This window comes from Suillus fuscotomentosus, assembly GCF_016647785.1.
Source record: "Suillus fuscotomentosus strain FC203 chromosome Unknown F5891scaffold_491, whole genome shotgun sequence".
NCBI lineage: Eukaryota > Fungi > Basidiomycota > Agaricomycetes > Boletales > Suillaceae > Suillus > Suillus fuscotomentosus.
The window spans coordinates 1172-23011 of NW_024540003.1; the positions used below are offsets into that span (position 1 = coordinate 1172).

The window sequence follows — 21840 nt, forward strand, 5'->3', positions numbered from 1 at the left end:
AGTTGTCTTCTTTCTGGCGTGATAGTTCCTTAAGTTTAGCTTGACGACACTCAGTAACAATCTGATTGGCGTACCCCTACTTTACTCTCGGTTTTCTTGTCTATCTGTATTTATTTGAGAGGAGGGCCGCTGAGCCTTGCCCGCTGCGATGACAGCACATTAATTACGAAATGTAATACTACTCTAAATACGTTGACAAGTGCCAAAGGCACCACCCGTAAGAAAGTTCTGAATGATCTTTTAATTCCAAATATACGTGACAAAAAAGAGAGGCATCCGAGAGATATGAGGGGACTGTGCTGTCGTCCTATGGTGGGCTTCATTGCCGCAGGTCATGACTTTGTTACAAAATCCCACACTATTCTACATTCGGTGACGAGTACTAACGATACCTCCCACGAGAATGTCTTGGATGAGGTCGTAATGTGAAGCAAAAGTAAAACAAAACGGCAATGCTCAAAATAATCGCCACCAGTATGCTGCCACTCCTCGTCGGCTGTGATGCAGGAATGTCATCGCATTGTCGTGCCTTGCTTATGTTACTCTGATTTTGCACGTATTGATGGCTATGTATCTACAACTCAAATTTTTAACAGTATGAATGATCATATTTAGCAGGAGCAGAATTATATCCTTCTACAGTTCGCACGGCTACAATATCAAGGTCTCATCAATTCACTGATGACAGGGAAAGCATCGGAACCGCTGCAGTACTAGTCCAGACTCTCGAATGGGTGTGAATCAGTACCATGCGACCTACTCGGAATCGGTCTCCAGGTCTTGATCTAATGGGCTTCGGAGCGAGAATTGCGTAGTGCGGGAGATGTTCGCTGGTTGCCCGCTAAGGCTTTCTCTCCGTGCACACGTAGGCCGCAGCTCCCGTTCTGTAAATAGCTGACAACTTTGCGCCAAATTGTCCCGAGCACTTATATAAGCACCTCGCTAATAGTCGTTGGACTGGTTTTACCCAGAGGGGAGCACGAGTTCGAGACATGGTAATACCAATGATTATGATTAATGAAGCGTTGAACCTATCTGTTGTCCGTATCGCCCTTCTATAAAACCCTTTGTAGCTCGAGGAAAAGACACAAATGACTGATGATATCTGTTTCGAGTACTTATTTAAATGAAAAACTTCCCGACATATCTTACATCCTGGTGGTATTAAGTGAGCTCTATGTGAGTACTGCGGCGCTGGAGTCGGAAGGGCAGGATCGAATGCAGTACGATGCAAACGAATCTAACGTCTGCTAGTGCATTTGAGGGATATGTAGTATTCATGATTTACAATTCACTTACAATTTGCCACGAGCTAACCTCTGCTTAAGAGAAGTAAACACGCTAACACTGCGAATGCGCATTGAATACGTGAGCCAGAAGATCGCAATGATCTACAGAAGGCACATTAGCATCAGATCTGAGCAAAATCCGACAGTGTCTCACATTAAACGCAGCGAATGCAAAGATAATGCCCAGGTTTCGCCAGTGATCACTGTATTCAATGTTGAACCTCGAGTACATATACTCGTCAGTGGTCTTGTAGGGACAGTACTGGCAGCCCTCTGCAGCTCCGGGGTTTGTGAGGTAGCCACCAGCGAATTTGAGAAACGGATCCATGTACTCGCTGCAGGTCATACCCATCGGCGGGTTCACGGAGACTAGTTCCGTAGAGGAGCAGATAATGGTTTGACCGCCAACAGCTAGGAGGACATATGAGTACGATTATTCAGCAAGAAATCATTCACGAACCTTGACCAAGAAGGCCCTGGATTATGTACGTGAAGGGAGAGGCCCTGTACATCCATTTCCACCAGTTCAGCTCGAAGAACGGCTGAACGACGCCATCACTGGTAGATTGTTAGCATGAATTGGCGTGGCTCAAAGTGTGTCTCACAAGATCAGCATGAAGATAACGAGAGTTGTGAAGTATATGGATGCAACTGGAGCGGTTGGTGCCATGGATGCGATACCATGTCCAAGCGTGGTATAGTAGAACGGGAAGGCGATGGAGAGGGCGAGGAACGTGTAACCAGCCCGGCCTGTAGGGTATCCAACGGTCCAGTACCAGCACAAAAAGAATATTGCTGAACTTGTGATATTCCAAGGAAGCTCAGCGACAAGCTGGGACATGACGAGAGCAGTCCAGTTATACATTCTAGTGGGACGTTCGCGTACCTCGTACACTGTGCGAATGTCGATGTAGACAGCCATAAGCTGATGGACGAGGGGAACACAGAGCACAAGGGAGAGGAAGACTGACTAAAGAAGAGTAAGGATGTGATTAAACGAACAATCTGAATTGATATACTTACGAATAGCTTATTTTGGGTGCCTTGCAACGAGTCATTTGCCTGAAAGAATGTAAAGCCCACAAGAAGGCCACCAGCGATATTAAGGATAAACTTGGCGCGAATATACGTAGGATTGCGCCAGTATGCTTGGAAATTCCTGTGGGTGAGCATAACGAACTGATGCAACCATGAGGTGGTGAAGACAGAGTACTGTTTGCCAAGCTTCTGTGGGTGAGAACGACCCTGTTGATGCAAGTCGTCGATATGGTCTTGAAGCTGCGCCGCTTCTTGTGAGCACTTCCAGACATTGTACCAATCAGTGGTAGAGACTGCAGTTGCCCCAGCACCTATGACATCAAGCATGTATTCCGCCCTTCAACTCCCTGGTAAGCGCAAGACCCGTATGATTGCGCCTTACTTACGGATTATCGTCAGAGCCGCAGCGTGGAGCACCATTACGCTCAAAGTAATTTAGCATGGTCGACGAGTTCTCGCCAATGTCGCCAAAGTAGACCGTCTGTCCACCCTTGCGAAGGAGCAGTAATCTGTCAAAGACCTGGAAGAGTTCCGCCGAAGGTTGATGGATTCTAGTGCAGCTCATGAATATTGAAAAACCGACATGTCAAAATGACACTCACGTGCAGAGAATAGCCTGACCACGGTCAGCAAGCTCACGAAGTACATTTACGATGGCCCAGGCGGATTGCGAGTCAAGGCCAGATGTAGGCTCATCCAAGAAGAGTAGAAGTTTGGGCTATAAGTCTCTCAGCACAACTATAGCTTGAAGGGTTTGCGTTCAAACCTTGGCAGCGAGCTCCACTGCAATGGTGGTGCGTTTACGGTGCTGAACCCCAAGAGAGCCAACAATAGCATCAGCATACTCCTCTAGACCACACATTTGAAGGCACTTGTCAACGCTGCAGTGGAAAGTTAGGTGGGATCCAATCACGACAGAAATTATACGTACTATGCTTCTTTCTCAGCGAGAGGAACTGATTGTGGCTGGCGAAGATTAGCAGAGAAAAGGAGCGCTTCACGGACAGTCGCCTCGGGAAGGTGGGTGTCAAGTTGTTGGCAGTAGCCACTAAACATGACAGTCAGATAAGATCGGAGAAACTAGGACGATACTTGCGTCTGAGCTTGGAAGTCTATGGGGAGCGGCTGCCCGCCAAAGAATCGTTCGCCAGTTACCAAACCAATACCGACACGTTGTGCAAGGACATTCAAAAGCGTTGTCTGCAAGCATTCGAGTAAATGGAATATGCGACCGGTATCATTGGAAGGTATACCTTGCCAGCTCCAGATTCACCCATTAATGCAGTGAGTTTTCCAGGAGCAACAAAGCCCGTGACATCATCAAGAAGACGTTTCGTCCCTCCTTCAATGGGGATGTCATATTGCACGTGCTGCCACGTGAAGAGGTCCTTAACCTCCTCGAGATTGACGGAAGTCGAGGGATTTGCTACTCCAGAGAGGGGTTTAGAAAGAAACTCTGCATCAGCCTTTTCCTCGTCAAAGACCTTAGAATCCCCATCGACAGCACAAGTTCCTTGCTTGAAGAGAACGACAGCACTGTCTGCAGTAGACAGAGTATTGAATTCTGTGGCAACCAGGAAAACGGCCAAGAACCCAAGGTAGAAGGCGCAAAGGACACCAAAATTCTGCGGTGGTGTCATGAGCCATTCACAAAGTATTGAATGACCGCCTACCCTCCAAAGTTGACTATACCAAACGTCAAACGTCAATGCAATATAGATGTTGCCATCGACGAGAAGCTGTCCGGGCTGCGACCCGACAGTCGTGCAGACCTGGTTTGCTAGTGAAACATTCTCATACCCCGGACCCTGTGGGACAAGAGTGGAGCAAACTGCGTCGATTGTATGAAACTCGTTCACAAGAAGTCCACCGAGCGACCACCACAATGGCTAAGACATATTGAGCGGAAGAAAGTATTGTACAAGGGAAGACCTACATTCAACCACATGATCCACCTTAAGCCCTTTGGAGCAGTTGGCCACGGAACTGTGTACCCACCATAGAGCGACATTAAGAGGATAAAGATACCGCTGACAGCTAGTGCGCTAGGACGAGTTTTAAAACTTGTAGCAATAGCTCTAAAGAATGATTTCATGGTTTGTGACATTAAGAAGATGAAAAGGTAAAAAATGCTGTTGTGCAGCAGGATGAGTATCAAAGCCAAGAACAAACGATTGGAAGAACTTACAAAAATTGCGAAGCAGAACGTTGCAACCCGACCAGGAAGTAGAGTATTACAGCGAACACAAGTTGGACGATCAAAGTGACCGGAATATCCACTATGGTGTGCGCGAGACTCTGAATAAAAGGGTAATATAACGCGGCTTTCTGGTGACGAAGCACGATCGGACGCTGGAAAAAAAGAGCTGGAACTTCTGAAACAGACGTAATAGCACTGAAGAAGAGGGAGCTGAAAGAGGTGTGAGGCACAAACTTATGAGGACAGGGGAAGATATTTACAAGAACAGAACACCTCCACGAGAGAAGTAGGCAGAGGTGTCATTTGGAGTGTCCAGAAAAACGGTGCCCATAATTATCGCTTGAAAGATTTGGGAACTGTCGTTTATGTTACTGAAAGTTGGTCAAACAAAAAATGCCACCTACGCCAGTCGCATAAAGAACTCGAACTTATTACCAATGATGATTTGCACGCTGCGCTTCGTGACCACTTTGACTTGCTGGAAGGTAGAGGTCATATACACGCTAGATGTGTTGCCATGTTCAGCGGCCACGCTGGCCAGATATGCCTGCTTGTGTTCGTGATTGCCAACCCATTGCTCGCGGCGCCGTTCAATGGCTTCCTGATTCTGACGACCGAGGTCAGAAGTCATGAAAAAGCTAGCAAGTTCCTCTGCCGTTCGCGGAACAGAGCTCTCGTATCCAGGGCGGATCTTCCTCCCGTGCGGATCCGTGACTGATAATGACCATTATAAGACAATATAAGATGGACACGAAGCCCTCCCTACCTGCAACTAAGAAATCGGGGGTAGTCTGTCTGTTTTGCGGTTCGAAGCCCATACCAATAAAGTAATCTTTCGCCGACTTTGCTGGGCCAAAATAGGCCATCTTCCCTTCCGCGATAACACAAACCTTATCAAACAGATCGTATAATGGCTCGCCCGCCTGGTAGAGCGAGACAATCGTCGTTGTACGCCTGGCGTCTGTGATAAAACGTAAGGCCCGGACGAACTCAAGGGCAGTCGAGGAGTCTAGTCCACGAGTAGAACTGAATGAGGAAAGGTTAGAAGCATGACACCTTAGATGATAACGCCTTACTTATCCCATGCACCAAGTGAACCTGCAGAGCCTAAAGTTTCTGCGATAGAAATTCGCTTTCTCTCGCCCCCGGAGACACCTTGAATCTGGGCATTACCAACTAGTGTGTGTTTCGAACGATAGAGACCAAGAACTTTCATCAGCATCGTGGTGGTATCCTCAACGTAGTCCTCGCGTGTCTGGTTGGAAAGACGGGTTTCAGGAGTACGGTTTCTAACAGCAAAAGAGAGCGTCTGGTCGACGGTCAGCGTCGGGAAGTGGATATCGTCCTCCGGGCAGTAAGTAATATCGCCGCGGAAGGAGTCATATATCTCCTCTGAGGTGAACGAATCATAGAAAATCTGACCCTCAACAGCATGATACTCCCCACGTTGGTTAGCGATTGTCTTGAGCAAGGTCGAGCACCCTGCGCCGGGACGGCCAAGGACCACTGTACAGAAGGTCAAGACCGGAGGCCGATGAAAAGCCTGTACTTACGCAGCATTTCGCCAGGAGTGACCACACCCTCGAATCCAGACAAAATATCTCTGATGGAAGGATGGCGAATTTCCCTTATCTTGGCCAGAAGCGTTGAGGGATGGAAAAGTGAGCCCGCCGTGGGCTGGAACGAGGTGCGAGAACCTGCACCAACGACACGCAGATCCTTAAACATGACACCAAGTTGACGGTCCTTTATTCCTTCATCTTGACGGCTGAGGGAGAGAGAATATTAGACAATCAAATCAAATCACCATAAAACACTTGCTGTTTCATGAGGTCTCTGAGTGCCTGCTTAAAGTCATAGGATTGTTCATTCTTTCCGGACGAGGATATGCTTGACGAATTCTCAATGAATGAAGGAGCAGATGTTGGCGAGTCCGACTCTAAAGGAAGAATTGGGGTGGGAACCAGGCTAGCTGTGGGGTCGACCAGTCCACCGGCCTCGTGGAGGGCCATGATAAGACCGTACCGAGGAACCGTAGGTGGAAACAACTTCAAGGGGGATTTTCAAAACGATGAAAAGGTTACGGAATATATGGGGTGAAGTTGCTCGGTTCGGCACAATGACCTAATAAAAACTTGATCAGAAGTTTTATATAGCACACTATCTGCTACTGCCTGCGGCCAGTTACATACTTGTTGCCACAATTGAAAGAGCGTCAAACCGGGCAACTGGGAACGCGTGGAGTGCGCGAGGATAGCGGCGGTTGGATCAAAGTCCCGATCATTCCGACGGAGCCAATTGTGCACTTGAGGCTAATGACTCTTCAGCAATCCGTTTATATTGCCGTAGGACGATTCGCAAGTTATGAGTTGCCTTTCAAAGTGCCAGAACGTTGAACCTGCAAGGACCAAGTGGTCAACTCGTACCATGCCATGTGACACTCCTAGTACGGGTTAGTTCATCCTACTTCTGATCCTCGGGCCTGTACCGTTCCTCTGCAAATCTCGCCTCCGGAGCGGATAAGTTAGCATGCGACCAAACCAAGTGGCAGGGAAAATGATGAAGTAATGTCATGGTGAGTTACAAACCCGTTGGCCCACGGATTTTCCCCAACGGATGCGGCTGAGCTAGTCATTTTTAGTATTTGATCGAGGACATTAATATTTGTTTCACAGCCTAGGGTTCGGCCTTTGCCGGCTTTCACTTTACCCTGTAGCCATGCTCGGTAGCTTGTTCGTGAGGCGAGTTAACACCATATACTTAGACTCATTTGATACAGGGAGTGAGTAAACCGCACAAATCTGGGTGTGTACAATAGGCCTTAGTAGTACAGTTGGGGTATTTTGTCCTTGTTCCGTGTGAACAGCATCGTAAAAAGGAGGGCCCTGTTTATACAGCTTCACGTACAAGCAATAGAAGCGGTAAGATGGAAAGAATGCCGTTCTATCCGACTCCATCGATATGAAAATAGTTGTAACGTTCTGTAGCGGTATAGGTAGCTATATTTAGCATACTACCATGAACGAATTCACTGATCGGCGGCTGTGCTAATATAGACTTCCATGTCCCATGTCCCAGTTATTACTATGTACTCATCCTCCGAGTGTGATATACAAGTGTTTGCTAGTGAGAACAGCACGTGCACCTGGTACGATGACTATAGTCTGCGTGTTATCAATGATCATCGCAGGACCCGCGACTTCATCGCCCACGACCAAGCTATCCAGGAGGAACACAGGAGTATCGGCAACTCGGCCGACTTTATCGAAGTACACGCTATATGTTGAGTCTGCTCGATCACGTGTGACAGGATGTTTCTCAAGCCGTTCTATCTCCAAGTAGACGGACTCCCCGAGGTGGTCGAAGGTCTTCCCGATGCCACGAACCTGCGGGCATGATCACCTGGTACCTTTAAGTCACTTGCGATAGCACTCACCTTCACGTCATCTACGATGATGCTTTTGGTATCAAGCAAGAAACCAAACTCTGCCTTGTACACGCGCCTGAACGCTGCCTCAAAGTCCTCGGTACCATCGCCATCATTCTCATTAGGGAGAACCATGAGGGCAGTGTCAGTGCCCTCAAACCGCATGTTCAACATCCGCTCAACCTTCACCCGGTCGCCTTCAAATCCCTGGCGTTTGAGCTCGGCCTTGACGTCATTGGTAAGCTTATCAAGACGGACGGTCAAGTTCCGGCGTGTCTGCGCAGAATAGAACGCTGATGAGGGTTCTTGAAGTTCGTATGCGCTGTCGATCTCAGTTCAGAAATAACATCATTAGCACCGCGGGATAGACACTTGCCGGTCTGCTAAAGCCAATCCATATGCAGACAAAATGGAGCTGTATCGATGGATGAGGATGGTCTTTATGCCAAGCAAACTTGCAATCTCGCAGGCGTGTTGACCACCAGCACCACCGAAGCTTGCCAATCTGAGAACAAATATATGAAAGGGTGACAGAAATGCGAGATAGACACCATACGCACACGTGTTTTCCAGTGGAGTATCCTCGTGCCTCCGTTAGTGCACGGATGGGTCTGCACATCGTCTCATTGGCAACTTTGATAAACCTAACCTCGAGTATGAGTGTATATCACCATGAATGACTGTGCTGTACCAACCCGTATACAATGTCATCCAAATCAAGGTTTATTTCATGACTTTCGTTAATCTCCTTGGCGACCTTCTCAAAGGCCACGCGTGATGCTTCTGAGTCTAGAGGCTCCTTCTCTGATTTTCCGAATATTTTAGGGAAATAACCTGGGATGAGGCGGCCTAGGAGCAAGTTGGCGTCTGTGACTGCTAGCGGACCGCCTTTCCTGAGTACAAGTTCAATTAAATTCTTTCGTCTTCAGTCTGCACTTACCTGTAACATGCAGGACCTGGTTGTGCACCAGCGCTTTCGGGTCCTGCGAGAAACAAGCCGTTTCGGAAGGTCAAGCAAGAACCTCCACCAGCTGCGACAGTGTTAATGTCCAACTGTGGAGACTGAATAGTGACTCCGGCAGTTGTCGTCTCGTAAACCACTTCGTAGCGGCCGTCAAAGCGAGATACATCAGTCGATGTCCCACCTACATCAAGGCTGCAGAACAGGAGCGCAAGTCAGGCCGAAAATACTGATTAAAGCATGGAATATACCCAATGATAGGATATTTCCTGTCTGCGTCCCAGCTCGTCAGTGCATACCCCACGACGCCTCCCGCCGGGCCACTTAGAATGCTCTTCAAGCCAGAGAAGTTATTAAGGTCTAAAAGTCCCCCGTCGCTACCCATGAATTCCACACGAGGACTCTTTATCCGTCCGTCCTTCAACTTTGTGTCGAAACCGTGGAAGAATCCGTCTAGATACTCTCGCAAAATAGGGGTGAGATATGCGTCCGCCGTGGACGATACACCGCGAGGGACCATCTTGATCATGGGCAGCAACTGCGAGGATTCTGAGACCTGGGTGAACCCGACTTCTCGTGCAAGCTTGCCGATCTGTATTTCATGTTCGGGGAAAGTATAAGAATGAACAAGGACGATCGCGAGGGAGCGATACCCAGTGTCGTACAGTCGTTGTAGGTCGTGTCTCAGAAGGTCCAGGTCTGAGAAATCGAATCAACAAACGTAATGCCATAAATGCTGTAAAACATGTACCTGGTCTCTTCAAGATCCTCACTGCTTCTCCTGAGATCCCTCGAACAATATCTCCTGGACCTTCAGCATTACCCTCCCCATCCCATCCAGGACCCCTATAGCCTCTTTGAATGGACGACCCATCATCATTCCACTGAATAGCGTTTTCCTCTGACTTAGGATCTGATGTGTACCCAACAAGAGTTACACGCTCGTCGACCTCAATGACTTCAGAGTACAAAGGACTCGGGCGGCGAATGTTCAAGTCGAAGATACGCGGGCGTGACTGATTCCCGATGAGCAGGAGGTCCTTGAATCCTTTTGTAATAAGCAACGCATGACGATGTCCCTTGCGCTCCAGCAGCGCATTTGTCGCCACTGTTGTCGACAAACGAATGTAATCTGGACGTAGGACGTTGTCAGAATAAGTGAACTTGAACGTGTCATCCTAGTACGGACCAATCTTGCTAGTGTCAAGCACAGACCCACGGGGAATCGTCTCTCCCGTTACGGTTTCAAGCACCCTGCGGATACCTTCCGTTGGTGCATCGCCGTAGTTGGCTGTGTCCTGTGACACTGCAGGACAATTGAGCAGCCAGTAAGAGAATATGCACCAGGAAACACGCACGAAGTTTGACAACGATATCCTTCCGCTCGTTTGGATTGCCTGGGTCAGGATACGATCTGTTTTATATTAGCTTCGAAGGCAATCATGAACTTTGACTTGGCCTTACGCATGAACATCACAAAACGTCCCTCCTCTGTCTGCGCAGATGCGAATGGATCTATCGGGAACCTCAATCATGCTCATAGAAAGTAAGAACCAGAATCACAGCGATAGCTAATGAGTGGAAAGATCCTTTGAAACATCAGAGCAGTGGCTAATAACTACTAGTCTTAATCCAGTGACCAAGGTCAGGTGAATTGCCACTTCGCGGATCTGGATTCCGGAGGGCCGCTGGCCCGCAATCACATATTGCACAAGTAATAATCATCATAAATCAAATAAATTCCACTATAAAACAGGTCAAACGAGGGGACAACATGGGGAGAAGGTAGGGCTACGACTATATAGACAAACCCTGGAATATTAGCATGCGCTAGCAGAAGGTCAGGAATATGGGGGACAATTTTAAAAGAATGGTGTGTATGTATGCCGTTGAATAGAGAAATAATCCAGAGTCCAGTCGACCAGTTTCGAGACACGGTATTGCAACGCTTCGAGAAGATTCGAAATCTAGGGGACAGTGGGGTATTTAAATAGGATGTTGGTGGTGTTGGGGATCAAGACTGGTATGAACGGCTCATATACACGTAGGTGTTCAGATACACATGATAGAAAGACGAGTTGCATGGTGCATTCCTCGGTGAATTGGATCAACGATGGTGATGGCGAACGGAAGAATGGCCTGCATGGATGATCAAGGAAGCGAGGACTGCAATCACTCACTCCTCCTCTTCCTCCTCCATCACATTATGTAACGGTGCACCATGCACATACCTAGCGGGACTATCCCGCCCGTTCCCGTTATACAACACACCTAGGGGCTGTAGAAGTTCCTCGCCCTGCAAGCCTTCCGTGTGTGTGGGCTCCTCAATAACATCCTCCGCGGGGGTCACTACAGCAGGTTCCATCTCAACTACAGGCACGGGTGGCAACGGCGACTCCTTCGTCTGAGGAGACGCTAAAGTCGAACGCACGGGGAGCTTTGGTATCGGCACAGGACTAGTCGTGAACGACTTCTTCTCGCGCTCGCGGTATATCTCAATCAGTGCGGCCGTCCGGCTCTTATCTCTATCCTTTTCTCCCTTCTCCGGCGTCACAGGTGCCACAGCTATAAGCTGCGGCATAATCATGATTCCCGTCCCCGAATATTTAGCATCTTTATCCTTGGCTACGCGGTGGTCTTCGTACACCAAATCTGACGCATCGAGCTGGAGGGAGTGCGTGGAAGTGGGTGCATAGTCGCTTTCTTCGGTGTCCATTGAGCCTCGCAGGGGCTGGGGATAAGCACTATCGGTATTTGCAGGCATGGGAAACTCCAATGGCGAGGGTCTCTCGGGGCTTCCATAGCGTACTTCATCTCCATCTGAGTCATCACCCAAGCTTATTGGTTGCGGCGAATGTCCAGGCCTGCGTTCTGGATGTAAATCAAAGTACCCCAAGCGTTTCGGCACACTGCAGGTTGTCGTCTTTGGATACGACATTATACTGTCCACATCCACATCCACATCCTCACTTGTTATGCTTGGCGTCACGGTCGGTATCGGCTCAGGCTCATCATCGCTTGACGGTAACTGTGCTAGAGCCACGCCCGCAAGTACTTGTGCAACCTCGTGGCTCGCAATCTCCGGGTCTTGCATGCCCTTCCCGCGTGAGCTGAACGGACGGATATCCGCATCCTGCCCACCAATCCGCCGGCTGTGTGTCGCGACCAGGATATCCACCCACGCATCGTCCTTTGAGCGCCTTCTCTCGTCTCTCTCCCTCCCTCCTGCAGATGAAGATGTCATGTTATTCAGTTCATCATCTGAGTAGCTCGCCAGCCTCGTTTCAAAATCTACTGTGGCCTCAGCATATTCAGCAGGGACGACCCCTGAGCGGCGAAAACTGGGGTGGACGCGAAAGCGCGAGGCAAGCTTACGTGCAGATGTCGGGGAAATGGGCGAGTCGGAGGCTCTGCGCTCGATCTTTGAGTCTCTGTCCTTGTCTTTTGCGGGCGTCGCTGGTGGCTTGTCGTTATCTTTTAGCCGGGTATAGAGCGGTGCAGAGATAGCCACAGTCGGTCGAGTGGGAAGAACTGAGTGTGTGGTGGAGGGTTGTTCATCTGAAGCTATGGGAGAAAGGGCCCCTGTTGTACCGGACAACATCGGACCCCCGCTGGGCTTGTCTAGTGAAAGAACCTTACTCCCGTTCGATCTCAGCAGTCCCTCAAATTCGACTTCGCGATATGACGGACTCTTAGGGACGTGCCCGACAACGTAAGGACGTCCATTGAGTGTAGCAGCGGGTTTCCATGGGCGAGACTTGCCTGTTCATGCAGGAAAATTAGTTGTGATTGATAAGAGGCAACCGGGTGGAATGAAAGGGAGGGGAAGGTACATGTCATCAGGAAATTATCAAGGGGAAGAAAAGTTGAAACATTGAAAGGGAAACAACTACTCACTGTTAGGGGACATGAACAGAAACGGCATCCTTCGCTTCCCGCCACTGTCCTTGGCAAGCTGCTGGCGGTACTCCAAGGGCACAAACTCCTCAAACAAGACGAGCGTTGTGCTTGTTCTTGGGTCAGTACCACTACCAGGCGTGGGAAAGGGAGAGGATGTGGATGCAGATATCGGAAGAGACTTGAATTCAATCTAAGCGCCACGTCAGCAAAGGGGAAAGTAAAAGATAACATAGAGAAGAAAAACACCCACCAATGCCCAGTTACACTCCCTCTCGACCTCTGCTGCAGGTCCCTCTGCACTCAAGATCCCGCCAATTTCCTCCCGCCAACCCCCTCCCCAAACCAAATCGCAAAATACGTCCATAAATGCCTCTTCTACCAATTCTTCCGTGCCGAGGACAGGTTCTGTATCCCAACCAAAATCAGGCAAGGTCCTGGCGGTCTTCTTGAGCTTTTTGGTAAGGTCAGCATTGTGCGAGGGCCATGCAGAGATTGTGTGAGTGAGAGGCGTGCTAAATTGGAGGGTAGCACTTAAAGGCGCATCTGTGCGTGTAAAACCAGTTGTAGAGAAGTCGGTCCACGTGAGAGTAGCACGTTTCGCAGCACGGGCCTATATGTCGACAGAAGGGCAGTAAGCATTTCTGAAGCCCTAGTATGGATGTTACACATACCGTGCGCGCGCTTTCGGTCAGATCAAACTGCAACTTCTTCTCATCCGTAGCGATCGCCCCGAATCCCATCATCTCAAACTCACCCCACTTCAAATCTGTAAGGCTCCTAAACCTCTCTTCGCCCTCCCGTAGTCCCAGGCCCGTCACAGCATCCCTGTCATCAGATAGAGAAGACGACGTGCTGCTGGTCGCAGATGCCGGAGCAATACTGGGACCGGTGTACGGGTGTACATGTGACGGTAGGTCCATACGCTTCTTGTATGCTTCTGAGTATCTCGGGGACAGCTTGAGCGAAGGCGGGGCAATCCTTTCCCATTCCTTTGATCCCGCTAGGCCATGCCCATGTGACCGATGTGCCCAGCTTGCAGCAGTGTTTACTAAGTCTGGGCTATACATCCGTACATTACGCCTTACGCTTACGACACGCACCGTACGTGCACCCCTGCGTGCTTGTGGGCGTTCGTGCTTGACTGAATGGTGCAAGGCAGGGAGGGTGGAGGGATAGGAGCGGATCCATTCTTTGAGCCGGGTAGGAACACCGAGGTCAGATGTAGATTGCCAACGGATAAAGGAAAGGAGGAGATGTTCGGTGGCATTAACGGCGCGGAGGTAGTGGATATAGGTGTGGTGGAATGCGAGAGTGGCGGGACCGAGGCCGAATAGCAAGGGTCCGAATAAGGGGGAGATAGTTGGAGGTGTGTGTCCAGAGCTGGTGCTGTGCGCTGTGAACCGAATAAGCAGGCTTAACAGAGTGAGCAGGATCGAGCGCAGAGTCGAGGGAAGAGGTGGAAGGAAGGCAGAGAAGTGTTTCGGGGGATAGTTCTGTACTAAAGTAAAGTTAGTTTAATATAAAATGAGCGCCAATAGATGAAGTGAGCGTTTGATGTGAAGTGATTGCGATGCACAGCCGGGAACCGTCAAGAATGAGGGTGAAATGGAAGAAGACAGAGAAGACACTCACTTGCTTCAGAGTCTCGAAACTCTGTATAATGGTCCCAAGCAATGAGGCCTCTCACCGCCTGTCCACCAACAACTCTGACAACTCTGGCAAGTCCCCATCGTATGCACATGCCAAGCTCGTGCGGACCTGCAAGTCTGGCCTCCTCTCTCCAACGGTGTTCCGCATCGATTCCGCCCTTACATGTTTCCAGAAATGCTCTGATAAGCCCCCTAACAGAACTAGCCGAGACATCAAGTGCCAGAGTCGAAAAAATAAATGGAGTGGTCAGTGCTCTGGTGCCTAACTCGCTGGCCACGACATCCACGAGGCGTACGACTTCATCAAGACCCAGTACAACGTGCCGTTGATAAGACAAATATCCGTAGTCATGCGCTTGCTGCTCGTGGTCAATATCTTTGGGTTCCAAATTGAAAGGGAGAAAGGACCCATCAGGAATGTGAGCGAATGGTTCTGTCTCAGGAGTGCTGAGGGTTCGGTTCCGTGGTTTCTGTTTCACAAGCGTACTGGGAGGAGTACGCTTGCTGCTAGTGACATCTTTGGCAGAATTTCTACTATTTACGCGCCCAAACTCGTCATAAGGTGGGTCTTGATTGCCACTCGGGTGCTTCTTGCCTGTTGTCGAAGTAGTGCGGGTCCGCGAGAATAAACTGGGCATCGAGAGCCGACGATTCCTGTTTTTGCGGGCTGCTGGTAACGGTAATGTGTTGCGTTGCTCGGTTAAAGAGAAACTTTAAAAATGAGTGCGATCCAGTAGAATTATCTGGAAACCGTCGTGGTGCGGTCCACGTTAAAACAGTATCGACGTTCTATGTCCCTGGAGACGTTGAGGTGGACGGCGGCGCACAATGGAAATTTTGTGAGCTCGTGCCACTTAACGACGAGGATGATGATGATTGAGAAGGACACGGCAACGGACTCAAACAAGCACCGGGATTTCTGCGGTAATTTCTCAGGATCGAGTTTCATTGTACTGCTCTCTTGCTACTTTCATGCATGTTCAAATTCCAAAGCCTGGAAACATGTCTTGTTCGTCGTTGAAGACACTCAACGATCTCTCAAGCTCATGTCATATTTTTTGCATGTAAGTACGTACACAGTCACCGATTACGATTGAATCAACACGCTCAAGTTATCAAAGACTGAAATCTTCAATGACGCTCAAGTTCGTTCATTACCAAATATCAGCGTGTGGCTATATGGCTTCTCTTCAAAATTCTTTCGACGATGAGCTGCCAGACGTGCAAATCTAAAGAGCTTCCACGGAATCTCACGCTTTCGTCTACGTGGGATCACGTTGCTCATCACGTTGGTCGAACACAGTCTTGTCCTGTTCCGCTCTCATCGTTCCCGTACTTAAGTCATCATAGGTCATAGATAACCTTACAGCATGACACATTATTGTCCTGCCTTGTCACATATGTGCTGATCAGACATTCTAGTGGAGCGCTTGCCACTTAATGTTGTCAGTCAAGCTTCCGATTTGGATACACGCTGCCATGTGAACTCCTAGCAAGGCCTATTTTCTGTGTGTTGGAAAAAAGCCACTTGCGGCTTGCCTCCGCGCGAAATCAGAAACACACTCCCGGAATCCAGTACGTGAAACCATCATCGCATACATACGACCATTCCTAGTCCATCAGGCAGGCTGTATCATCTGCTCGTACACCTATATATACATCAGCATCAAACAACCAATTGCGTGTCCCTACCGATCTGGCCGCGGTCGTATGCCCTTCGTAAGCCAAAATCGCATGTTTCACTTGTCCCAAAAATCTTATCTTGATCTCTTAGGATTTAAGATACGGTTCGATTTTCAAGAGGTAATCATAATGGGCCAACTTTTGTTTATTGCCTGAGGCTATGGACTCTGTGGGTAGCGCTTCCTGTTGTCTATCGCACGTGTGCGCGTAGTCCTGGTAACGTTTAGCACCGCAGACTTCGTTTTAGTACTGACTTCTCCATGTAATCACAAGAAGCGCTCGTACTAAAATCACCGTTCCCATGGGATTGAAATACACTGCAAGTGTTCCAGAGTCCGTGTTTCAAATTCACTGTCGCACATCTCTTGATCTTGGCTACCGTATATCACCGCCATTCGAGGCCTCGGTTTGAGCGGTGCCGGTGATCTGCGGTGGAGTGTATAGACAGGTTGTGCGTGCATTGACACGAGCTCGGCGACCCGGGGACATGGCCTATCGGCGTGATTTGATATACACAACAACTTATCGTTCTGGCAGGTGCTTGTCTTAGATATCCCATACCGAACAGTGTCAACTGTGACCAATAGCTGAACGTCAAATCCTAGATCAAAATCGCTATGATCCTAATATTTTGTAGCAAAAAGGACATATTCCTCCTGCTTTTTTGCGTCGCAAATCCCACGGAAGCTTCGTCCTTCCGAACAAAGTCGAAGTTCTTATCCAGCAAAGAGACATGCACAGTTCGGCATGCTAACCTCACCGTTCTCGAAACTTTACAGATACCTGAATTCTCTTACAAGCAAGGCCGCCTGGATTTTACGTCCAATCTTGTTAACCAGAAGAATATTATGCTATGTCAGGCTCGTTCACTCTGCTCAATTGAATTATGCTGTATCTGTTTACTAATCTATCTACTTGCATGTGACTTCGCGAAGCTTAAGCGCCCTTCGAATAACACATGACCAAATAACTAGGTTTGATATCAACGTTGACATGTTGACATCGAAGTTACTGATGTGCAAAGAGGATGCAATGCTGCCTGGGACGGCAGTTGCCTTGTCTGACTAGTGAAAGGGTCGGAACACAATGAATCAAGTTCTGACAAGTTGAATCAACGTTCTCGCTCGGCTCAGGATCGACAACAACCTCTACTAAAACAGTATGAGCCCGAGTCAAAAGAAGTGTAGCGAATTATCGCGAGTTCTACTTCGATTCCGTTCACGGCACGCAAGTATCAACTTTTACTAATCTACGATTCCGTATATTCCTGGCTGTAAGTTGTTCCATTGCTCACGTAGGCGTATAAAATGAGTACGGCTGGTTGATGTGGTCCTCCAGTTCTCTCCCCCTTACACACTCGTTACAAATGCCCTCCAAGGCAAGATCATTGCTCGAGCTCACCAGGCTTCACTGGTTTCCAGTGGGGTGTGACTTCATGTTCTGGCCCTTCGGTGAGTCAAATGATGCATGGGGGACATTACTCGTCGGCTGATTTTATTGTACCTAGCGTGGGGCTCGCTGGCGGCATCATACCATGTAGCATTACCCATGAAAGAAGTTGTCACGAACACTTTGTTCTATGCGTTGTTAGGCACGTTGGTACATAGTGCAGGCTGCGTCATAAATGACATGCTTGATCGCGAGTTCGATCGCAAAGTTGGTATGTCGATTCCGTTCTGACTGTTGCCAACCGCCTGACAACGTTCAATCAGAACGTTCAAAAAACAGACCGATCGCGTCGGGAGCTGTCACTATGCTAGAGGCCTCGGTTCTTCTGACCGTGCTCGTTGCTGCCATCTTTTACATGTTCTCGACTGCTGGCCCTACAGCGTGAGTAGATTATCCAGAAAGTATCAAGACTTCTCTCACAAGCTGGTTTAGTTTGTTGCTCGGTCTTGTTGGACTCCCAGCTTGTGGCGGGACGTATCCGCTAATGAAGCGCTGGATGTATTGGCCGTCTTTGTACCTTGGTATGGCTTTTTTCAATTAAAATCCGTTTACCGTCTTATTTAGTTCCTAGGTTTTGCTGCCAGCTGGGCCGTTCCATTCACGTGGGTGGCAATCACGGGTGAATTTGATTGGGGCATGATACTGAATGTCGGAGTCGCGTCGTGCTGGTAAGTTGGCCAGAAAGGTATTTTTTGTTTCCCCGAGGGGCTGACGGTGCCTCCCTAGCTGGACGTGTCTTTACGACACTATCTACGCGTGTCAGGTGACTAGCCCGTTTGGTTCTACACTGAAACGTCGGTTTTAATTACGTTATATCAGGACAAGAAGGACGACGAAAAGGCTGGAGTCAAGTCCATGGCAGTCCGTCTGGGCGATGGCATTCGTCCTGCACTGAGCGTATTTGATGCGACGTTCTTCGCGTGTCTTCTATGGGCTGGGTATTTGAATGGCCAGCACCTACCGTTCTACGTGATGAGTGTCATTGCGCCCTTCCTCCTCTGTCTGTGGCACATATGGTCATTTGATCACAATGATCCCCGAGACAGCTGGAAGAAATTTACGGTACGTTTAAGTGATATAACTACGAGCTGATTCTGATATGCTATCATTGTGCAGGCAGGTCGCCACGGCGCAGCGTTGGTGTGTGCAGGATTGGTCGTGGACCATTACTGCAATCTCGTGTCCCTGGCCATTTGAGCATGTACTATCATCTCAGGCTGTATTCGAGGTGACGCCTTCGACCATCCTGTTAATGTACTTATTTTATCCTGGAGTATCGCTTTTGTTGTCTATATATAAAGATGAGTGACGCAGACATCGACATAGTGCTTGCTACAGTCTTTCGCTTCCATTTTTTTATCCTGGTCCCTGGAGTACTGTTTATATTTTTCGATATACAAACTAATAGACGAATGATGATGCAGACATCGCAAATAAGTGTGATGATCACATACAGAAGGCAGCCTTGTATCAAGACTACTCACTTCCTGTGTGGCTACAGAAAGACCCTGCGTGGTAGTAGGGAAAGAGGAAGTACAACTCATGGTACGAAGAGTCGAAGATCTAGCAACTATCTATTAATACCCCTACTAACTCCGTGGCTGCCCCTGCCTCTGCTGCTGACAGAGCTACTTATCAGTAAAACATCGCTGGGGTACCTGTTCTAGATGCCACTGGCACGATCACATGCATCCCCTCTGACCTCAGCGATATTTCACACAGCATTGATGATTTGCACTCAGCTCTCTCTCTAAATTTCTCCATACATAACGTAGCCCATAGATATACCAGTAGCATCCTAATAACGAGAGTTTGAAGTTCATGAATCATGTCTGCCGAGCAGACTGTCCGTTACTATTCGTAGCATGAAGTATGACTCACAACACGAACATGGGCAGAAAGTGCGGGATTTGGCCAGTCTGCGTGACGTCAGACAAATCACAGACTCCGTACTCCATGCCATCAGCGGGTTGGATTGTGCTACAGAATGCTACAGAGCGCTCTGTAGCATTCTGTAGTGAATTACGTTTCCCCGATGGGCCTGCGGAAAGTGTCAGGACTCAGGAAGTCTGTCAAAGCCTGCCGTATTTTGTCATCTCCTGGCGTCGGGCTCCTGCCCAACCGCCAGCTCTCCCACCATCCCTCCTGTCAGCCTCTCCTGCCATTTCACGTCGTCCGCCGTGCACACTGACGTAGATGACGGAGGTGGTTGATGGCAGTGGCTGACAAGACAGCTCGGAACTTGCCGACCAAACATCCTGCCCAGACGTGTCTCCCAGATTTTGGCGCGGAGTCTGCGCAGACTTGACACATACCGTGTCCTCAACATGGGCGCAACCCATATTATCGGACTTCGAAAATGAGTCGCGGCAAATCGAACCATCAGTCGGCAGTTCTTGTTCTCGCAAGTGGTTCGCAATTCTTTGCTGGAATACTACTCGTCCTAAACCCTTGACGAGTTGTGAAGTGAGTTGCCGTTTCTTCTGTTATTCAGACACTAACTCTTGGAACAGTCGTCTTTCGACGTTTGGCTACGGGAGACAAATGTTAACGTATAATTGATGGGTATTTAGACAAGAAGAACAAACTGCAGTAATATGCAAGGTACATGCCAATGTCCACAGGTATGAAGTCTACATGTAAATAATATGGAGGGGTAGGTACAGATCTCAAATCCTCAAGGTTATTAATGGCTCGACTAACACAACTCCCACATTTTCACAGAATCCCTGCGACATATCTCAATGTGAGAGACGAACAATGCGTTGAGGCGCCAAACGACTTACACGATCAATGAACTACTCTCTCCATCTGAGCCCCAGGTGGGGTACCATGTGTCCTGTGCTTGCGCAAAATCCAGCATAGCGGTTTTCGAGTTATCCAGCCATGGCTTGTTGCCTGCATTATCGGGGAACCATCCGTTAGTCCCGCCAACGGCGAGGTTAAGAATGAGATAGAATGCTGTGTGTCGATCGGTAAGCTGCGCCTTCATAACTATTCACAAGAGCTTACGTTGGTCGAAAGGTGTCGCATTGGTGCCGTTGATCCAAGGGTTCTGCAGGACAATGGGCTCTGTCCCATTTTGGACCACAGAGGGAAAGTCTCCACGTGTAAAGAAGGGCTCGTTGAAGGAAAGCTCAAGCATATAGTGTAAACGAGTGTCAACGTAAATGCGACTGTCAGGTTGGTCAGAGGATTGCCTACATTCGAAAGTAACTTGAAACTCACAGGAAACTATCTGTCCACTCCAGTGTATAGGTGTGGAAACCCTCCCCATAGTCGGTGCGTCTCTGTGTCCACCAGCCGAAAGTCTTGTACACGGCGTTCAAGAACGACAGGGGTCCCCAGTTGAGTGATCCGCGGACATAGTCGATACCCCTGTTAGGGAGATCAGCGATACAATCCTGGTCAGCAAATCGTGGCTTGTAAAGTGATCAGATGCCTTACTGATCAGGGTAGCTGCGAGCATTTCCGCGTGATTCCATGATGTCGATTTCACCGCTCAATGGCCATGGTCCGTAGGTGTCATTCACAGGAAGCATCCAAATTGCGGGCCAGAGCTACAAGGCCGGTCAGTAAATAATATGGTCTTGTCCTGGCAATACAATGCTCACCCAATCACTACAAGGAGCCGAAGGTAGGTCAGTCTACATATCAGATCAAAAGAGTAATACGTACCCCCGTGGGAGCTTGGCCCGTACCTCAACGCGGCCATATCGAATGCTAGCTTTGTTGAGTGTGGTGATCCTCGCACTTTGTATAGGGTTAATTATGGTGCCGGTGGTACTGTTGCTTACTGCACCGCAAGCTTGGTAGTAGGCGGCGGCGTCAAAGCCCGTGATGTTTGATGATCCCGGATTTGCACCTGGGGTGGTCGAGTTGTACGTGCAATCGGTAAGGTTGTATGTATAACCGTTGAACACAGCATCCGAGCCGATAACGTTTGACGTCAGGGTAGGGGTTATGTAAAGATATCCGTTGGAGGTGTATGAATTGTTTGATGACGATGTTGCCATCTCAAACTCGCCGTTCCTGGAAGAACTGTAAGCGTTTATGTTTACCCAAAGTATGGATTCGCTGACCCGAATCCGCCTAATTGGACTTCACGGACCCAATTTCCGTTAGGTCCGAAAGTTGTATCGGTGTCGGAATTAAAATCTTCATCCAAGACCATGCACAGGTTACCTGTGATCAAGGGTACGCTCTTGTAACCAAAGTAAATGCGCAAAGCAGAGGCTGCTATG

General features: G+C 48.8%; 6 protein-coding genes across 6 annotated transcripts; 2 read left to right on the forward strand and 4 right to left on the reverse strand.

The window, feature by feature from the left end:
* Nucleotides 1–1150: 1150 nt before the first annotated feature.
* On the reverse strand, nt 1151–6660 carry F5891DRAFT_549688 (ABC-2 type transporter-domain-containing protein). The gene is made up of 21 exons (XM_041372210.1): nt 6349–6660; nt 6081–6295; nt 5604–6033; nt 5294–5553; nt 4932–5241; nt 4788–4883; nt 4516–4737; nt 4264–4459; nt 4001–4216; nt 3581–3952; nt 3424–3527; nt 3259–3375; nt 3094–3208; nt 2930–3045; nt 2714–2878; nt 2313–2664; nt 1895–2259; nt 1750–1847; nt 1444–1700; nt 1300–1391; nt 1151–1247 (listed from the first exon to the last, which is right to left on the reverse strand). Exons 1-21 carry the CDS (start codon nt 6537–6539, stop codon nt 1241–1243), a joined length of 4296 nt encoding a protein of 1431 aa, XP_041216184.1. The 5' UTR covers nt 6540–6660; the 3' UTR covers nt 1151–1240.
* Nucleotides 6661–7379: 719 nt separating this feature from the next.
* On the reverse strand, nt 7380–10523 carry F5891DRAFT_1092979 (Hydantoinase/oxoprolinase-domain-containing protein). The gene is made up of 11 exons (XM_041363512.1): nt 10380–10523; nt 10274–10329; nt 10105–10221; nt 9667–10047; nt 9167–9614; nt 8895–9110; nt 8650–8847; nt 8515–8598; nt 8331–8459; nt 7964–8276; nt 7380–7913 (listed from the first exon to the last, which is right to left on the reverse strand). Exons 1-11 carry the CDS (start codon nt 10454–10456, stop codon nt 7620–7622), a joined length of 2313 nt encoding a protein of 770 aa, XP_041216185.1. The 5' UTR covers nt 10457–10523; the 3' UTR covers nt 7380–7619.
* Nucleotides 10524–10634: 111 nt separating this feature from the next.
* On the reverse strand, nt 10635–15368 carry F5891DRAFT_1168072 (uncharacterized protein). The gene is made up of 5 exons (XM_041365451.1): nt 14448–15368; nt 13487–14313; nt 13066–13425; nt 12813–13005; nt 10635–12677 (listed from the first exon to the last, which is right to left on the reverse strand). The coding sequence occupies exons 1-5, from the start codon at nt 15100–15102 to the stop codon at nt 11092–11094; spliced, it is 3621 nt and encodes a 1206-aa protein (XP_041216186.1). The 5' UTR covers nt 15103–15368; the 3' UTR covers nt 10635–11091.
* A 1209-nt stretch (nt 15369–16577) lies between these two features.
* Nucleotides 16578–17332, forward strand: F5891DRAFT_549867 (uncharacterized protein). Its single transcript, XM_041372212.1, has 4 exons — nt 16578–16684; nt 16753–16859; nt 16927–17007; nt 17083–17332. Exons 2-4 carry the CDS (start codon nt 16765–16767, stop codon nt 17213–17215), a joined length of 309 nt encoding a protein of 102 aa, XP_041216187.1. The 5' UTR covers nt 16578–16684; nt 16753–16764; the 3' UTR covers nt 17216–17332.
* On the forward strand, nt 17280–18824 carry F5891DRAFT_549819 (UbiA prenyltransferase family). The gene is made up of 9 exons (XM_041372211.1): nt 17280–17420; nt 17486–17598; nt 17655–17807; nt 17860–17977; nt 18029–18117; nt 18168–18264; nt 18323–18359; nt 18416–18658; nt 18713–18824. The coding sequence occupies exons 2-9, from the start codon at nt 17514–17516 to the stop codon at nt 18791–18793; spliced, it is 903 nt and encodes a 300-aa protein (XP_041216188.1). The 5' UTR covers nt 17280–17420; nt 17486–17513; the 3' UTR covers nt 18794–18824.
* Nucleotides 18825–20109: 1285 nt separating this feature from the next.
* Nucleotides 20110–21840, reverse strand: F5891DRAFT_549894 (glycoside hydrolase family 16 protein). Its single transcript, XM_041372213.1, has 8 exons — nt 21679–21840; nt 21275–21628; nt 21211–21217; nt 21044–21156; nt 20825–20974; nt 20609–20772; nt 20383–20557; nt 20110–20325 (listed from the first exon to the last, which is right to left on the reverse strand). The coding sequence occupies exons 1-8, from the start codon at nt 21768–21770 to the stop codon at nt 20295–20297; spliced, it is 1086 nt and encodes a 361-aa protein (XP_041216189.1). The 5' UTR covers nt 21771–21840; the 3' UTR covers nt 20110–20294.

What these genes read in the sequence shown, in the direction of transcription:
- F5891DRAFT_1168072 (XM_041365451.1), bottom strand. Translation starts at nt 15,102, where the DNA reads ATGCCCAGTTTATTCTCGCGGACCCGCACTACTTCGACAACAGGCAAG. An exon ending in GGGAGTGTAACTGGGCATTG is followed by an intron (nt 13,006 to 13,065) that starts GTGGGTGTTTTT and finishes CGTGGCGCTTAG; the next exon opens with ATTGAATTCAAGTCTCTTCC. An exon ending in TCTGTTCATGTCCCCTAACA is followed by an intron (nt 12,678 to 12,812) that starts GTGAGTAGTTGT and finishes CTGCATGAACAG; the next exon opens with GCAAGTCTCGCCCATGGAAA.
- F5891DRAFT_549867 (XM_041372212.1), top strand. Translation starts at nt 16,765, where the DNA reads ATGATCCTAATATTTTGTAGCAAAAAGGACATATTCCTCCTGCTTTTT. An exon ending in TCCTTCCGAACAAAGTCGAA is followed by an intron (nt 16,860 to 16,926) that starts GTTCTTATCCAG and finishes GAAACTTTACAG; the next exon opens with ATACCTGAATTCTCTTACAA. An exon ending in AGAATATTATGCTATGTCAG is followed by an intron (nt 17,008 to 17,082) that starts GCTCGTTCACTC and finishes GACTTCGCGAAG; the next exon opens with CTTAAGCGCCCTTCGAATAA.
- F5891DRAFT_549819 (XM_041372211.1), top strand. Translation starts at nt 17,514, where the DNA reads ATGCCCTCCAAGGCAAGATCATTGCTCGAGCTCACCAGGCTTCACTGG. An exon ending in CGAGTTCGATCGCAAAGTTG is followed by an intron (nt 17,808 to 17,859) that starts GTATGTCGATTC and finishes ACGTTCAATCAG; the next exon opens with AACGTTCAAAAAACAGACCG. An exon ending in TCGACTGCTGGCCCTACAGC is followed by an intron (nt 17,978 to 18,028) that starts GTGAGTAGATTA and finishes AAGCTGGTTTAG; the next exon opens with TTTGTTGCTCGGTCTTGTTG.
- F5891DRAFT_549894 (XM_041372213.1), bottom strand. Translation starts at nt 21,770, where the DNA reads ATGGTCTTGGATGAAGATTTTAATTCCGACACCGATACAACTTTCGGA. An exon ending in GTCCAATTAGGCGGATTCGG is followed by an intron (nt 21,629 to 21,678) that starts GTCAGCGAATCC and finishes CAGTTCTTCCAG; the next exon opens with GAACGGCGAGTTTGAGATGG. An exon ending in GAGAGTAGTTCATTGATCGT is followed by an intron (nt 20,326 to 20,382) that starts GTAAGTCGTTTG and finishes GATATGTCGCAG; the next exon opens with GGATTCTGTGAAAATGTGGG.
- F5891DRAFT_1092979 (XM_041363512.1), bottom strand. Translation starts at nt 10,456, where the DNA reads ATGAGCATGATTGAGGTTCCCGATAGATCCATTCGCATCTGCGCAGAC. An exon ending in ACGTTTTGTGATGTTCATGC is followed by an intron (nt 10,330 to 10,379) that starts GTAAGGCCAAGT and finishes AATATAAAACAG; the next exon opens with ATCGTATCCTGACCCAGGCA. An exon ending in GGATATCGTTGTCAAACTTC is followed by an intron (nt 10,222 to 10,273) that starts GTGCGTGTTTCC and finishes ATTGTCCTGCAG; the next exon opens with TGTCACAGGACACAGCCAAC.
- F5891DRAFT_549688 (XM_041372210.1), bottom strand. Translation starts at nt 6,539, where the DNA reads ATGGCCCTCCACGAGGCCGGTGGACTGGTCGACCCCACAGCTAGCCTG. An exon ending in CTCAGAGACCTCATGAAACA is followed by an intron (nt 6,296 to 6,348) that starts GCAAGTGTTTTA and finishes TCTCTCCCTCAG; the next exon opens with CCGTCAAGATGAAGGAATAA. An exon ending in GAGTTCTTTATGCGACTGGC is followed by an intron (nt 4,884 to 4,931) that starts GTAGGTGGCATT and finishes CATAAACGACAG; the next exon opens with TTCCCAAATCTTTCAAGCGA.